The sequence below is a fragment of the Eschrichtius robustus genome, chromosome 1 (assembly GCF_028021215.1).
Source record: "Eschrichtius robustus isolate mEscRob2 chromosome 1, mEscRob2.pri, whole genome shotgun sequence".
Lineage (NCBI taxonomy): Eukaryota > Metazoa > Chordata > Mammalia > Artiodactyla > Eschrichtiidae > Eschrichtius > Eschrichtius robustus.
The window spans coordinates 200,488,534-200,503,496 of record NC_090824.1 but is presented as its reverse complement, the minus strand read 5'-3'; the positions used below and the strand labels follow the sequence as shown (position 1 = coordinate 200,503,496).

The 14,963-nt window shown below is 42.1% G+C and overlaps 1 protein-coding gene and 1 long non-coding RNA gene across 2 annotated transcripts in view; one reads left to right on the top strand and one right to left on the bottom strand.

Moving 5' to 3' along the window:
• The window catches only part of LOC137776437 (uncharacterized), an 81,106-nt gene extending 66,539 nt beyond the window's left edge, over positions 1–14,567 (top strand). Inside the window, exons 3-4 of the long non-coding RNA XR_011076215.1 lie at positions 14,123–14,270; positions 14,433–14,567. This is a non-coding gene — a long non-coding RNA (uncharacterized lncRNA). The remainder of the gene's footprint in view (positions 1–14,122; positions 14,271–14,432) is intronic.
• The window catches only part of ODAD2 (outer dynein arm docking complex subunit 2), a 178,108-nt gene continuing 169,888 nt past the window's right edge, over positions 6,744–14,963 (bottom strand). The window contains exon 20 of the mRNA XM_068562910.1: positions 6,744–7,193. Within this exon, the coding sequence (XP_068419011.1) occupies positions 7,080–7,193 (114 nt within the window). The 3' untranslated portion in view covers positions 6,744–7,079. The remainder of the gene's footprint in view (positions 7,194–14,963) is intronic.

Genomic DNA, 14,963 nt, shown 5'->3' with positions numbered 1-14,963 from the left:
CATTGTGGTTTTGATTTGCGTTTCCCTGATGATTAGTGATGTTGAGCAGAAAATTTTAAATTACACAATGGCTCGTCTTATATTTCTGCTCTAGAGGTATGTGGGGCGGTTCATGGTATAACAGCATAGAGGTAGAGTTCGTTTCATGACTACGGGCTCCTTCTCTAAGGTATAAGAGACCAACTTTTAAGACTTTGTCAGTTCTGATACCTTTCTATTCCTATTCCCTAGTCTTAGCCGTCTACTTTATAGTAGGCCCAGTACAACAAAATGTACATTGCTCTCATTTCCTCTCTGTATTCTATTCATTGTACCCCTACCAGATTAATTTTGAGACAACCCTTGTATACATTTTTTTGCCATACCCAAAATCCAGTAACTATATCTGGGAAGTCTGCAGATTCCAGGTTTCCCAGAGATTCTGAATCAGTAGGTTGGGGGCAGGACCGAGACTTTGCATTTCAACGGATACCCCAGACTAGTATCATGCAGGAGGCCTGGGGAGCACTGGCCTGTGGGATTAAGCTGATTCCTCAAAGTATTTCTCAAGGCTCTTTTTATCGTCATAAACTGGTTAGTCCAGTCTGTCTGAGGGAGAATGGGAAGCAAATACCTGGAGAACCTTTGGAAGAGAATAGGCCTCTGTTCTGAGCAGCTTTGATACTTGCCTGATAGAGGGCAGGGAGTTGGCCCTAAAGGTGTCTCCAGCTCTGCTATTCTTTGACCCTAAACCTAATTATGATTATCTACATCCTCAGAGTAATTTTTCCAAGCTTCAGTCAGTTTGAGGAAGTCAACCTGTTCGATGCTGCATTTTGTAGTGCTGACATCATAATATGAATCTACATGAACCAAGATGGTTTTGACACGTGCTCTTTTTCATAAATTATTTTCCTTGCTTTTCTATTGATTAGCTCCAGGCATCTTTAGGGATGTTAACGTCAGGACTTAAACCCTCCTTCTAATAGAGGAAGGTGATGATGACATTGCAGACTGATGAGCTGAAGGCCATATCTGGCTCACAGAGTCTTTCTGATTTTTCTGCATGGTTGCTGGTATGGACTGTGTCCCCCACCCCCAAATTCATATGTTGAGGCCCTAACCCTCAATGTGACAATATTTGGAGATAGATAGGCCTATTAAAGAGATAAGTAAAATTAAATGACGTATAAGGGTGGGGCCCTAATTCCATAGCACTAGTGTCCTTATAGGAGGAAAAGACACCAGAGGTTAATCTCTTTGTGAGCACACGGCAAGAAGGTGTCTGTCTGCAAGCCAGGAAAGAGGTCTCATCATGAACCAGCCTGTCAGCCCCTTGGTCTTAGACTTCCAGCCTCTAGCACTGTGAGAAAATAAATGTCTGTTGTTTAAGCCACCCAGTCTGTTGTATTCTGCTATGGCAATGAAATTGCCAATACTTAAAATTTGGGTGATTGCCTATAAAAATCTGAATTTCTCTTGAAAAATGATAAGATCTGGCTACAATTAGCTAGAGATGAGTAGTAATTTGCACTCTCCACTTCTCCACAGTCTCCACCTTCTGTCTCCCAGACATGGAGGCTAAAGGTCAATTGGCAATTGTCTCAGTATTATTATTTTTTTTAATCCAGCTCTTTTCACTCATTATTTACATTACTTGCCTTCCCATTGTGGATTTAGGTTTGTAACTGATAATGTACCTAATCTATTGACAAAGGTCAATTTTCTTCCAATAATGAAATAGGATTTGCATTTAACTATCCACACTATCTTGTCTGAACTCCCTTTTGATATATAGTCTTTCTTTATGAGCAAGCTAACCAGCTGTAGATTCTGAATATGTATGAACCATGCTGATATACACTAATATACCTTTCAATCATGAAAATAAATTAGGACATAAATCTAAACTGAAATGACAAATCTTAACTCCAGACATCACCACGGGCCAATTATGTAATGTGCAAAGGATGTCTTTTATCAACTAATGAATCAGGGTGGCATGAACTGGCAAAAGAAAAGCTCCCTTTTGTCTTGATAGATGCGAATAAAGAATAATTACTTTTACTTGAAATTTTGAAAATAATGGATTGGGAGTACAAGGATTCCATCTGTTACATGATTTCAAGTCAGCCGTGAGAGCTGTGCATCAGAAACATTGACATATTAACTTTACATCTTGCACTTATGGAAATTAAAGCATAAGGCATTTTAAGAGCCAGAAAATGTAACAACCATTTATCAGAGAAAAAGGGAGCAGAAGCTGGAGACACGGAAAGTAAAATGAAGGAAAACAATTGCTGGAATGAGGGGAAATTAATGTAACAGAGCAGGAAAAAAGAAGAGCACAAAGGAGAAAAACACGATGCTTTAAAGGAGAACAGACGTCTATGAAACTGTACTATATTTATTTATTGGTTGGAAGTGTATTTCTATTAGGCTAATTCAGGCAAAATACCTAAAGAAACAGTAAATCCCAATATTGTTTGTCTTAGGCATCTACAACAGTAAACAAATGAATGGATCAGAATCATTCTTTTCAAAACAACAGTGTGTATAAAGCAATCTATCAGTGACTTCTTGAGTTATTTCACTTGTCTGCTTTTGGTGCTCTTGGAATAGAATTCAGCTGCTTAGACCAAAAATAATTTTCAGAATTTAGTTATGGGCCATTTCAGCATGCTTCAGGTACGCTGTACTACTATTAGTTGTAGTTGAAAGCTATTACAAATGTGCATTTTTGTAGGTTAAAGTATATTATAGTGTTTTAGATGTTGAGGCGACCATTCTTTCGTCAAAAAAAAAAAAAAAAAAATTTATGTGTGGGTTGTGTCTCCCATTTGTCAACTGAGGGTCTCTCTTTTAAAGCTAGTATGAGGAAGAGTGTCTGCCTTAGACGTTTCCAAAGAATAAAGAAGTAAACTTCACTGAGAGTGTTTTTATTTTAAAAAAGTAATTCATGTTTATTGTAAAATAGTTTAGAAAACACAGATGAGCCAAAGAGACAACAAAAATCATTCTTACTCCACCATTCAGAAATAATCACTTCTTTGACTAATCACAGTGTGGTGTGTGTAAGTCCCATCTTCTTTCATTGTGACTAGCTACATGTATGTAATTTTAAAAATGTGCTCACGCTGTATACATTGTTTCAGAACCTGCTTTCCAATTTAACAGTGTCTTGCGAAAAGCTCTCCATGTCATTAACTGTTATTCTACAACATGTTTTCGCAGTGAGGTTGCGCCATAACCGAATTAACCAATTCTTCCCGTATTAGAAATAATGACGTGCTGAACACCCTTGTACATAAACCCGTGGGCATAATCCAAAGGGCACAGGAAAATTAAAAAGCTTCTGGTGTGCGTTGCCAAACTGTCCTTGCAGAATAACTGTGCCCATTTAGATAGACCCTAGTATGATACGAGATTAGCCGTTTTACCAGTTCTCCTGTATTTTAAATGAGAGCACAAGTAGGAAGTACCGAATACAGTGACAGCATTAGGTAGTATCATATACAATGTTGTCCTCTTTCTACTCCTTTCTCACTGAGTAAGAGAATTCCACTTTTTGCAGTTAAGTACAGGAGGAACATAGGTGTTTGGGGGGCACTTAATGCATTTGAGGCAGTGAGGTTCTTTTTTTTTTTTTTTTTTTTTTTTTTAACCTGATTATTTTTTATTTTATTTATTTTTATTTTTTTTTATTTATTTATTATTTTTGGCTGTGTTGGGTCTTCGTTTCTGTGCGTGGGCTTCCTCTAGTTGCGGCGAGCGGGGGCCACTCTTCATCGCGGCGTGCGGGCCTCTCACTACCGCGGCCTCTCTTGTTGCGCAGCACGGGCTCCAGACGCGCAGGCTCAGCAGCTGTGGCTCACGGGCCCATTTGCTCCGCGGCATGTGGGATCTTCCCAGACCAGGGCTCGAACCCGTGTCCCCTGCACTGGCAGGCAGACTCTCAACCACTGCGCCACCAGGGAAGCCCCGGCAGTGAGGTTCTTAAATAAGTGGGTGTCCTTACTGTTTTCACTGAATTGTAAGAATGGACATAGCCTATTCCATTCTTGTCTTTCATGGAATGTGATTACACACCTTCAATTATTTGGACTGTGCAATTTTCTTTACTATTTTTAACCTAATCTTGTTAGATGGCTGTCCGTTTATCAACAACTGAATTTCTCATTTTCCTAAGTGGAAATAAATTTTCCAAATATTTTGAATCATTGACTTTCAAGTCCATGCAAATGCCTTAGAGATGCATAATGGTAATTTCCAAAATCTATCAAAATAATAGGATTTGCAATGTCATTCCCTAAGACATCTAACCTTCCACTCACTTTCAGAACCTAGAGAAGTTTTAAAAAGAAACTATTTTCACACAAGTCATCCTGAGAGGCAAAATAGTAGTGACTACAAACAGCAGAATGATGGTGACCAGGATTTCTAAAAGGAAACTTTCCAAGCTAAAGACAGTAGAAGATCAAAGAGTATCTATTTAAAATTCCTTCCACCTTAGACTCCTTTCAGACTGAAATAGCCAGCTATCATGAAGAACATATTGGATTCTCAGGATGTCCTGGGAAGAATAAAACCTAAAAAAGAACTTAGTCGCTGAAAACTTAGAATTAATGTCGTCAGCTTTAAAGCAGAAAACAACTATAAAACAAAACATCTTATACAAAAACTAAAGCAAAAAAAAAGTAAGTGCTCTCCCATGGAGAGAGAAAAGATGGTCTCTTTGCATGGAGTAGCAAAGAAATAGTGTGATCTTCGGCATGTTTGTTCTCTGACATCTCTGGGTGCTTTCACTCACTGCCGTTGACATTTTTCTGGTAAGGTCAGAATTTTCTGTTATGCCATTTCACACACACACACACACACACACACACACAGCCAAAGATTGACCTTTAAATTCAGTTTCTCTTTTGTTTACTTTAAAGGTACTACATTCCTGGTGCTCAAGAATTAAAAGAAACAATTCTTAGAAATACACAAGATGATTTTCACCTTAGCTTACTGTATCTGTTTCCACAAGCTTAGTTTCCTTTAAAATGGTACTGTTGCTCTTATTTTATGCAATATTTAGTAATCATGCAAACGAAAGCCCCAAGCTTGCATATGGTAAAGGAACAATCCTTCCCAACCATTCATCCAGTTCTCTGTGCTGCTGCTGTTTTTTCTTTGTTTATTTTCTGCTGCTTCCCTCCACTCTCAGGACCCGCTAATTCCAAGAATATTTAAAAATCTTAAAATGATGGTGAAAGCTTCCTTTAATAATAATGTAACAATAATATATTTATTAATTTTCTATAGTTGTCATAATCCATGATTTCTAGATGTTTTTTTTTTTAATTTACCATCTTAATCTTTTTTATTTATTTATTTATTTATTTATTTATTTATTTATTTATTTATTTATTTATTTATTTTTGGCTGTGTTGGGTCTTCGTTTCTGTGCGAGGGCTTTCTCTAGTTGCGGCGAGCGGGGGCCACTCTTCATCGCGGTGCGCGGGTCTCTTCACTATCGTGGCCTCTCTTGTTGCGGAGCACAGGCTCCAGACGCGCAGGCTCAGTAGTTGTGGCTCACGGGCCCTGTTGCTCCGCGGCATGTGGGATCCTCCCAGACCAGGGCTCCAACCCGCGTCCCCTGCATTGGCAGGCAGATTCTCAACCACTGCACCACCAGGGAAGCCCTCTAGATGTGCTTTTAATGTTAGTAAAACACAGCTAACCAGTGACTTTAACATTCGAAATAACTACTGTTTAAAGCTAAAGGATTTACACTATTATTTAAATTCTGTTCTTTGTTAGCCTTGATACCATTTCCTTGTTTCTATTATCCTCTTTTATAACCTCCTTTGAAAAGCAGTGAAGATGAATTGGTGTTTTACAAAACCGTAAAGTTCTCAGAAATGCCTTACCTTTTTATCGGAGAATCTTCCACTGGTATAATTTTCATCCTGTACAGGCTTTTCATTTCATATAAATTATTTACATTTAATTCAGTTAAGTTTATGATCTTCTCCAAATTATGAAAAACATACACAGTACTTAATATTTTTCAATAAAACCTTCCCTGCTCTTTAAAGCATTAAGTGAGATTGTCAGTTTACCGAGTGGATGCGTACAAAGCTATTTTCCTCGCTAGTTTTAGATGCTGGGGACGGTTAGTTCCCAAACATTGCAGCACACCAAGGTTACATATGTGATTCTTTTGAGTGGCTTCTAATGTTTCTATAACCTGATAAAATGCCATTAATCCTTTGTAGCCACTTTTTTAAAAGTATTGTTTGTGCTGAAAACAAGTTCAGAAATTCAAAGCAATTTTCTGTCAAGTAATATTATCCTTACATCAGCATAAACTAATTCTTTCAATAAAAGTGTTGGTGAATCCTGTGAGGGAAATAAAACATCTAATTGTTTATACTTTGGAAATCCAAAAGTGAAAATCTCACTCATTGCTTATGTTTTTGTGATTTGCATTATCTGGTACAGTGACAGTTATACGTTGTCTTCTCAGATGTTTGATAGTTTTAGGAGAAACGTGGAATGACCTCGGGATGCTCTCTCTCAGCCCAGCTGCTTAACTCTGAATTCTATTCCGTAACAGTTTGTGAAATCAGCACATCTCCTCACAGCTCTCCCGTGGGTCGCAAGCAATCAAACAAACAAAACCATAGTGTCAAGACAGTTAGATTGGTTTAACAGAAAGGGAATTCTAAAGACATTCGTGAATGACTCTAAAAATGCACAACAGGAAGGCCATATCTTTATTAAAATCACCACAAATACAAAAGCATTGCCGATATGTATATACACACAAACACACACAAGCCGTGTACATATATTCTCAAATTCCTGGAAAATTATCACAAATATATTGGCTTTACATGGCATTACACGGCATATCCCTAAAATAGAACAAAAATACCCATACAATTTTTGGATGAACAGCATCCTTTGCATTTCTAAATTCCTGTGTTTTCAGACATTTGTTTGTAAAGGATTTGCTACGAAATGTTTCCCAGTTGAGGCCTCCTGGCCCTGGGAGTGACGTGGCCTGTGTCGTGTAACATTTGGTAGCTATAATGTCCGTTCAAGTTTCAAGTGTATCTCGCCTTTTCTGTAGCAAGAGCCAACCTGCGAATGTTGGATATACAGCCAGCTGCGGCTTCCTGGAGATCCTGGTCAGGTGACCCCACCATACGCAGTAGAAGCTGCCACACACGGAGGAGCAGGGGGAGAAGGGAAATAAGAATAAAGCCATTAATCTAAACACGTCAAGTTAGGCTATAAGAATGACGTTAAATAGGAAATGCTTTTTTTTTTTTTTTTTTTTTTTTTAACTTTGGGTTTATTTATTTATGGCTGTGTTGGGTCTTCGTTTCTGTGCGAGGGCTTTCTCTAGTTGCGGCAAGCGGGGGCCCCTCTTCATCGCGGCCTCTCTTGCTGCGGAGCACAGGCTCCAGATGCGCAGGCTCAGCAACTGTGGCTCACGGGCCTAGTTGCTCCGCAGCACGTGGGATCTTCCCAGACCGGGGCTCGAACCCGTGTCCCCTGCATTGGCAGGCAGATTCTCAACCACTGCGCCACCAGGGAAGCCCCAGAAAATGCCTTTTAAGTCACAAAAAAAAAAGGCCAAGAAATTCCACTGTGGCAAATGCAAATATAAATGGTACTTAATCAAATGCAGGAATTTCTCATGAAATTCTTACCTTTTTATTTAATGGAGCTGAGCTAGACCTGTTTTCTCCCTCCTTTCTTCGGTCATCTAACTGCTCGAAATTTCTGCTTTGAAATTTCTCTTGCATCCTTTGTGGCTTTTCCACCTCTGGAGACAAGCCAGCAGCATATCATGCCTAGACTGTTGGTGCATCCTCCGAGGCTTAACCTCTCTGCATTCCAGTCTACCCCATCGTGTCACAACCTAATTATATCAGCCCCTTAATAGAGACTTTCATTGACTCCCAATGCCAGCTAACTAGAGCCCAGTCTCTTAGCCTGTCCTTGAAGGATTTCTGTGCTCTGGCCTCAGTTTACCTTTCTAGCCATTCATCTTTCTCCTGTTCCATCCTGTACTCCAAGGTCACGCTTCCCCACTTCTTTTGCCTTGATTGGTGCCATTACTCTACCTAAAATGCCCTCCCACCTCCTTCTCTGACTCTCCGTTATCCACCTTTCATGGCCCAGCTAACTTTTCTACAAAGCCTCCACTGATTTCTGTCAAACAGAATGCCATTTCTCCCTCATCAGAACTTTCATAGTTGTTTGCTCAAATGTCTGTTGCTATACTTGTAGTCTTCCCTTTTTCACAGACTTGTATTAATGCTTTTTGTCCTACTTTAGATTGTAAACTCTGGAAGAATCTTATAAAACCATAGAGTGCCTGATACACAGTAGATGCCAAATAAATACCAAGTAAATTAATTAGAACTTTTAAAATCTATCAATTACAATTCTAACTAATGGTTCTGATGAAAGATTTAAAATGTACTTTGAATTGAACATTTTTCATACAGTAGCCTTTGAGTACAAATGTGGATAATGTCATAGAATGAGGATGTCTTGATAAGGAAAGAAATATTGTAAAGAAAAATATTGTGAAACATCTTAAATATGGCAGGCTTAGGAGTCTGGCTTTTATTCTGCAGGTAATAAAAGGAAGTTGCTGAAGCACTTTAATCAGGAGAGTGACATGGTCATATTTGTATTTTAGAAAGATAAATTTTATGGCAACTTAATAGAATAAGGACTGTGGAGAGAGGGGGCTGGTGGGAACTGCAACACATCAGGCCAGAGGCGATAAGAACTGAGTAAAGCAGAACCGGAAACAGCATGGAAGGAATTGAGTTCAAGGGATATTTAGGGACTAAACTGTTCAACAGATGGCCCAAGGACAGCTGGTTATCCAAAGAGAAGAAAATGAAAATGTAATGTAAATGTATGTAATCTCATACATAAACATCCATTCCAGGTAGACTGATGACTTAAGTAAGAAAGCAAAATGTGAAACATTTAGGAGGTTGTACAAGAGGAGACCTTGATCACACTGGGGTATTGAAGGGTGTCTGGCCTCTCCGTTTCTTGACCTCCTCATGTCAGTGATTTTCACCACACTTTAGCCCCCACTTCCAGGGTCACACCCTGGCTCTTATTTCTATTTTATTTTTATTTTTATTTTTATTTTTCATCACTCTCAACGGTCCAGCCTCCAGACTCTTTGATTTGGCCATTGAACTTACTTGTTTGCTCTCATCACGACCTCTAGCCCACTGGCCTGTGTACTTTTTCTTAAACCATCTCCTGTCTTTACTTCCTCCACAACCAGTTTAGATTCTACAGTCCATCTTTTCATTCATTCTCTTACCAGTTTCTTAAGCCTCCTTAAGCCAAAGAATAAGTTTAATCAGAGAAGTGAGAAAATGCAGAAACAAAGGAAAACAGTCCAACAAGACTAAATAAAAATAGTTTAGTCATTAAGCAAAGTCAAGGACCTTTAGTTCCTCTTCAAGGGCTATAGGTAATATTCTGAGCCATGTCCTGTGAGCCGTCCTGTAGGTACTTAAATGATCAAGATGACTCTGGTCAGACCACCGCGTGACCAATGTCAAGATGACCATCAGAGCTGACTGTGCTGTTTCTGCACGGAGCCCCCTCCCTCTGTCTATAAAAGCTCTTGCCCCCTGATTGTCAGGGGGGTGTGGGAGGGAGTAGGCCCTTGGACAGGGGTCCACCCTCCCCCCACCCCCGATCCGGTTACCAGCATCCAAAATAAAGCAAACTCTCCTTTCCACCAACCTTGCCTCTTTATTGGCTTTTGAGCGACAAGCAGCCAGACCCCACTTTTGGTAACATCTTCTCTGTAAAAACCATCCCCTGGCTCCTGTTTGGTGGAGCCCTCCTAACCATTTTCAGTTTGGTGCCGCCTGATTTGAATCAACGTTTGCTCGAATAGACTCTTGTAAATGCCTCAGTGTATCTTTCAAGAGTGTTATTGAGAGTTTTCCTCCAGCATCATTCAGTAACCTAGGTGTAGGATGTAGGACAGAGGACATATATTATAGGATTGTAATTCATTTGAACAGCAATGCAGTCTGGGCTGGGCTGGAAGGGAAGTAAAACGGAAGTCTACTGATAATCTGGGAGAATCAGGAAGAGAGACTCAGCGAAGTAGGAAAACAGTGTCAGTGGGAATGAAGCATAGGAAGAAGTTGAAAAATAGGACATTATAGTCTGAGAATGGATTATTTGGAGTTTACGATTTATAGGTAAGGTTGTCTTGAGAATTGACAAAGCCCGGGATGTGGCCATGGGAGTATAGGTCAGTATAAGATTGTTACACAGTTTTATACACACACACACACGAACACACTTAATTTATATTCTCATTCTCTGTCTCTGTCTCTCTCTCTGCAGAAAGAGGAAAAGTGGAAGGAAGAACAGAGTAGTAGCCAGCTCTCCTTGGCTACTGCAGCACGTAGCTTAAAAGTCCTTCTATAGCAGCTCACACTTGAACCCCTTTCCTAGCTTGCAACTTTCAACTCTTGATCTACAGTTTGGTATTTTTACCAATCTACTTATTTGTTTATGCCTCACCTTACCATTATATGAAAGCTTTTAAAGCAGATATGACGACATGAAATTTAGACTGTCTCTTCTGAATGCGTATTTAGCACAGAAGTTCATCCACCACTTTTTTTTTCATGCTCTCACAGATTTTAGTCTCCCACCTCATCACTGTAACCTTCCATTATCTTCATGTGTGGAGCGCTTGCTGTAAACGTGGGGAGTTCACGCTGCCGCATCATTACTAAATCATTAACTAAGAGCATCCCAGGCTTGACGTCGAGGGAGCCTAAATACTCCTTTATTCGCAGGGGGGCCTGTTTTCCCCTTCGTTCTACTTTCCAATCTTCAAATTAGTTATTTTGTCAAAACCAAACGTTCCAATCAGTTTCTCGGCAAATTATATAATCACTTGAGGGTTTTCTCCTTCCTTTTCCCAAGTACAGTAGATGATTAATATGAGTTCATGAGTTCCCTCGTTGATTCCACTGTCTTATAAAATACAGCATTAACATTCTCCCACCAGTCTAAATCACTTTAATAGACAATATTTATTACTATATTAATTTTTTAAATTATAGTCATGTCATCATAATGAATAATGTCAGTTACCTGTGGATGTTTCTGGGCCCTGGATTAGGGGGCCTGATGCCACCTTAAAAGCTTGATTTCTACAAGCAAATGGGATGTAGAAAGGGTCCAGTGTCCAACTGCCCTGCATATGCTATTCAGAAAACTGGAGGACAACAGGGGCAGAGACTTGCTACGGAGAACTCACCTAAGCTTGCGTCGCAGGGACAGCCTGCCTCACTCTGCTCTAGTCTGGGCCTCTCCCGCAGCAGTTTTTGTGGTTGGTTTTTTAAGTCTGGGGAGACGTGGAATGGAGCTCCAGCTGTGAACCCCAACTACCTGCCTGAGTGAGGAACTAGATGGCTCCTCACGCTGTTCAGCTCCTCTGTAGAAAACGCAGTGTCAAATAGGAGTCAAGGCCGTGGGCTTTGAGGTTGCAGCTCCTTGGATTTGTATCCTGACTTCTCCACTTACTGGGCAAGTTACGGAACCTTTCGGCTCTGCCTTCTCATGTGTTTAATGGGATCACCTACCTCTGAGGGTCATCGTGAAGATGGATGAGACAGTACACACCTTTAAAGGTGCTTGACCACCTGTGTTCACAGGCTCTTGCGGTCTCTCTATCTTTTGATCTTTGTATCCGCCCCCCCTCTTCCCCTCTTCCAGTTTTGTCTGATTGTTCCCTGAGGCCGTGTGTGAGGGGGAAACTGGAGAAGCACAGGCAGGGAGACGCTACACCAGAAAGGGCAGAGGATTCCTTGTGGAGAGAAGCAACAACAGATGGGAAGGAAAGGGGAAAGGCAGAGAGAGGGCAGAGGATGCACCCGGTTTTGAAGAGAGGGTTTGGAGAGCTTGGAGTAGGGGGCTTATTTGGGAGCAACTTCAGAGAGAGAGAGATACTGAGTGGAACAAAGGTAGGAGACTTTAAAGAGCTTAACAGTACATGACTGAGCTCTCTAGCTTCAAGAGAGAGGGAAACCAGGATAACAGTTACTTTCAGTTGCTCCTGGGCGGCATGGGAGCCTGCCTTCGTACAGGCTATGCATTCGAATCCCGAAAACCAAGGGCCCAGGACAAAGTAAGTGCTCCGTAATCGCCATCCATTATCATGGTGATTTCTTCACCAGTTCCAAAGTCTGGTTCTGGCATTTATTCTTTGGAGCCCAGCCCTGGTTAGCTGGAGAAGAACAAAGGAAGCAGGCATTTTGGCCCTGTGGTCCGTCTGCCCGTATCGCACTTGCTCCAGGCCCTCCCTTGTCTCTGGTTGACTCCGTGGGTACCGATGGTCCAGGCTTCACTTGGCCTCAGCCACTGCCGCCGCTGCCTGGCACGGCTCCCTCAGAAAGCAGCCCACTGGCTGATGCCTGCCAAGAACGTGCCGGCGTTTTGCCCATGCTCCCCCTCAGACCTGGGTGTTGTTCTGTGGTTCCCCCTCTAGCTTTCCAAGAGTCGGATGCATTTATTCCCAAGCCCTTGATGCCAGTTACATAACTTCACGTTACCTAAACCAGTGAACAGTGAGTGTGAAACGTCTGGCATGCTGTTGGCACCTGTGTCTGTGACAGAGCCTGTGGCGTGCTGGCGGCCCCCGGAGTCTCCTGGACGGGGCTGCTGGGAGGGCATGCCCTGTGCCGTCACACACGCTATGTTAGAACACAGCGTTCAGTCAATGCCAGTACCTTTTATGACCCAACTGCGTAAATGACTTTGTCTATTACCGAACTTCTACTCCTGAGTGCGTCAAAAGGACTACTGCTCTTCGGGGAATTAATTTTGCCTCAGTTTCTCGCTCTCACCATGAGGTTTCCTTCCATATCCAACATGCTGGTGAGTGAATGTTTGGCCTAAAAGCTTGATCAGGGGAGCCCAGCAGTCCAGTGTTTTAAACGACCAAAACGTAGACAAGGGTGAAAGGTTTAAAAATAGATGAAAGGAGAAAAGCATGGCTTAGAAAGGTACATGTGGTAGAGGTGACAGCTGCCCCCTTAAACATGGCTTCAGTGACTCACTGGCCTCGGGCCACAGGCTACCTGACGTTCGTACAGCGTGAAGTGGTTTTATTAGCTACCAAGCTTACTATGTGCCAGGCATTGGGGTTTTTTCTTTGTTGGTTAATCTTATCCTGCTCTGGCCATTCTCCTTAGCCAGGAACGTTCTCAATCAAGGGTGCAGAGTTGGACGTGTAACATTCTCTGCCCGCTAAAGGTAGGAAGGGCTTGATACTTGAGAGGCATTCCTAGGACCCTCTCTGGGTGATGCTGCTTTCTGAATTTATTTTCCCTGAACTTTATTTTGCCGTTAATGAATGCTACTCATTGCGTTGTTAATACCTCCAGAGGCTGTGTAGCTAATGCTGCTTTACAAATTGGGTAAGGATGTGCGACCTTCCCAAAGCATTATCTGAACAACATGTACTGTGTGTGTGCCTTGGTTTTGAATTAGGCTCAGGAATATATGTTTTTCTTAAGAGCTTCACAAGCAAACCAGGGCACCCGGAGGAACGCTTTAAAACGACTATAAACAGCCACATAATGGAAACTTAGTGCAAAATCCTGCATTTGAGGGGCAGCTAGCAGAAAGGAAAGAGCAGCATGTTTTCAAATCACTAACACACGTGGCAAGGGGAAGGTGGTATGTGATACTTTGCGGTCATGACTCAAAAGGAGTACTTTCCTTAGGAAGGTGAGATGCAAACTGGAAACAAGTGATTATGGAATTGGTATGCATTTTTTTTCCAGTATATATTCTTTGATTTGTAGACTTTTTCCAACTATAAAAACATTTAAAAACCTTATAAGGAGGAAAAACACCTCCGATTTACCTTTTTGAAGTGTTTGTTCCTTTCAAACACTTTCCTCTTTTTCATCCTCCCCCTCCCCCAAACATACCCAGAGACCTTCAATTTATTGGGAGTTTCATGTATACACTGAAGGAAAACCAGCTCCCTTGCTTTAGAACTTAATTGCACAGAGCACTTTAAAACATCATTAAAACACTTAACTTTTCACAGCGTTGGTGTGAACGAGAACACGGGGAGGTGCGCCGAGAGGGGTCTGTGGATTGGGCCCACGAGTACTTCTTCCAGTGGCAAAGGCTTTGATCACAAGGCACATGCCCTCAGAATGCAGCCGTGACCCGAGCTTCACATCCCCTGGAAGGTGAGACAAAGGTAGCAAGGGAATCGGAGTCTGTGTCCAATTTCTACTTTTACAGCTAACAGTTCATGACTTTATGTAATACTTCAGTTGTACGAAAAGTACCAATTTGAGTGATAACACATTTTCTTGTGGTTTGACTTGACATTGTTCGGGCGAACCCAGGCTGGGAATAGGAGTTCTCATTAGAGCCGGAGGAGCGCTGAAATACCTGCATGCACGCCGAGCTCAGCGGGTTTCCCAGAAAACTCTGGCGTTCCCAGAGCTGATCTGAACCCTTCTTCTGCTGTCAGTTTCCCAGGCACTGAGGTGAGGTTTGCGCGACCCGGGAACGCACGATGCCTCTGGGCCCTGTCCTCCGGGCCGGTGGCCTCCTGGCTGTCCGGCGGGCTGGGCTCTGCTGCAGAGACTCTGGGTGGGTCCCGACCCCAACTCTGAGCCTTGGTAACTCATTTCACGTGGCAGCTCCCCAGAGCCATGGGCCTCAAAACACATTTCACGTTTGCTGGTTGGGGCAAAACTTCTGATTGTGCTTTTCGGTGAAGTGAAGCAAGGAGCTTGCCTTTCCACGGTGTCTGCTAGCCTCGGGGTCACAGGAGCACGTGCCCTGTGATCCAAGGGCCGTGTCCACAGAGCTTGGGAGGGTCTGCTGGTTCCATCCGCTGCCCTCTCTGTGTAGACGTTCCTTCACACTGG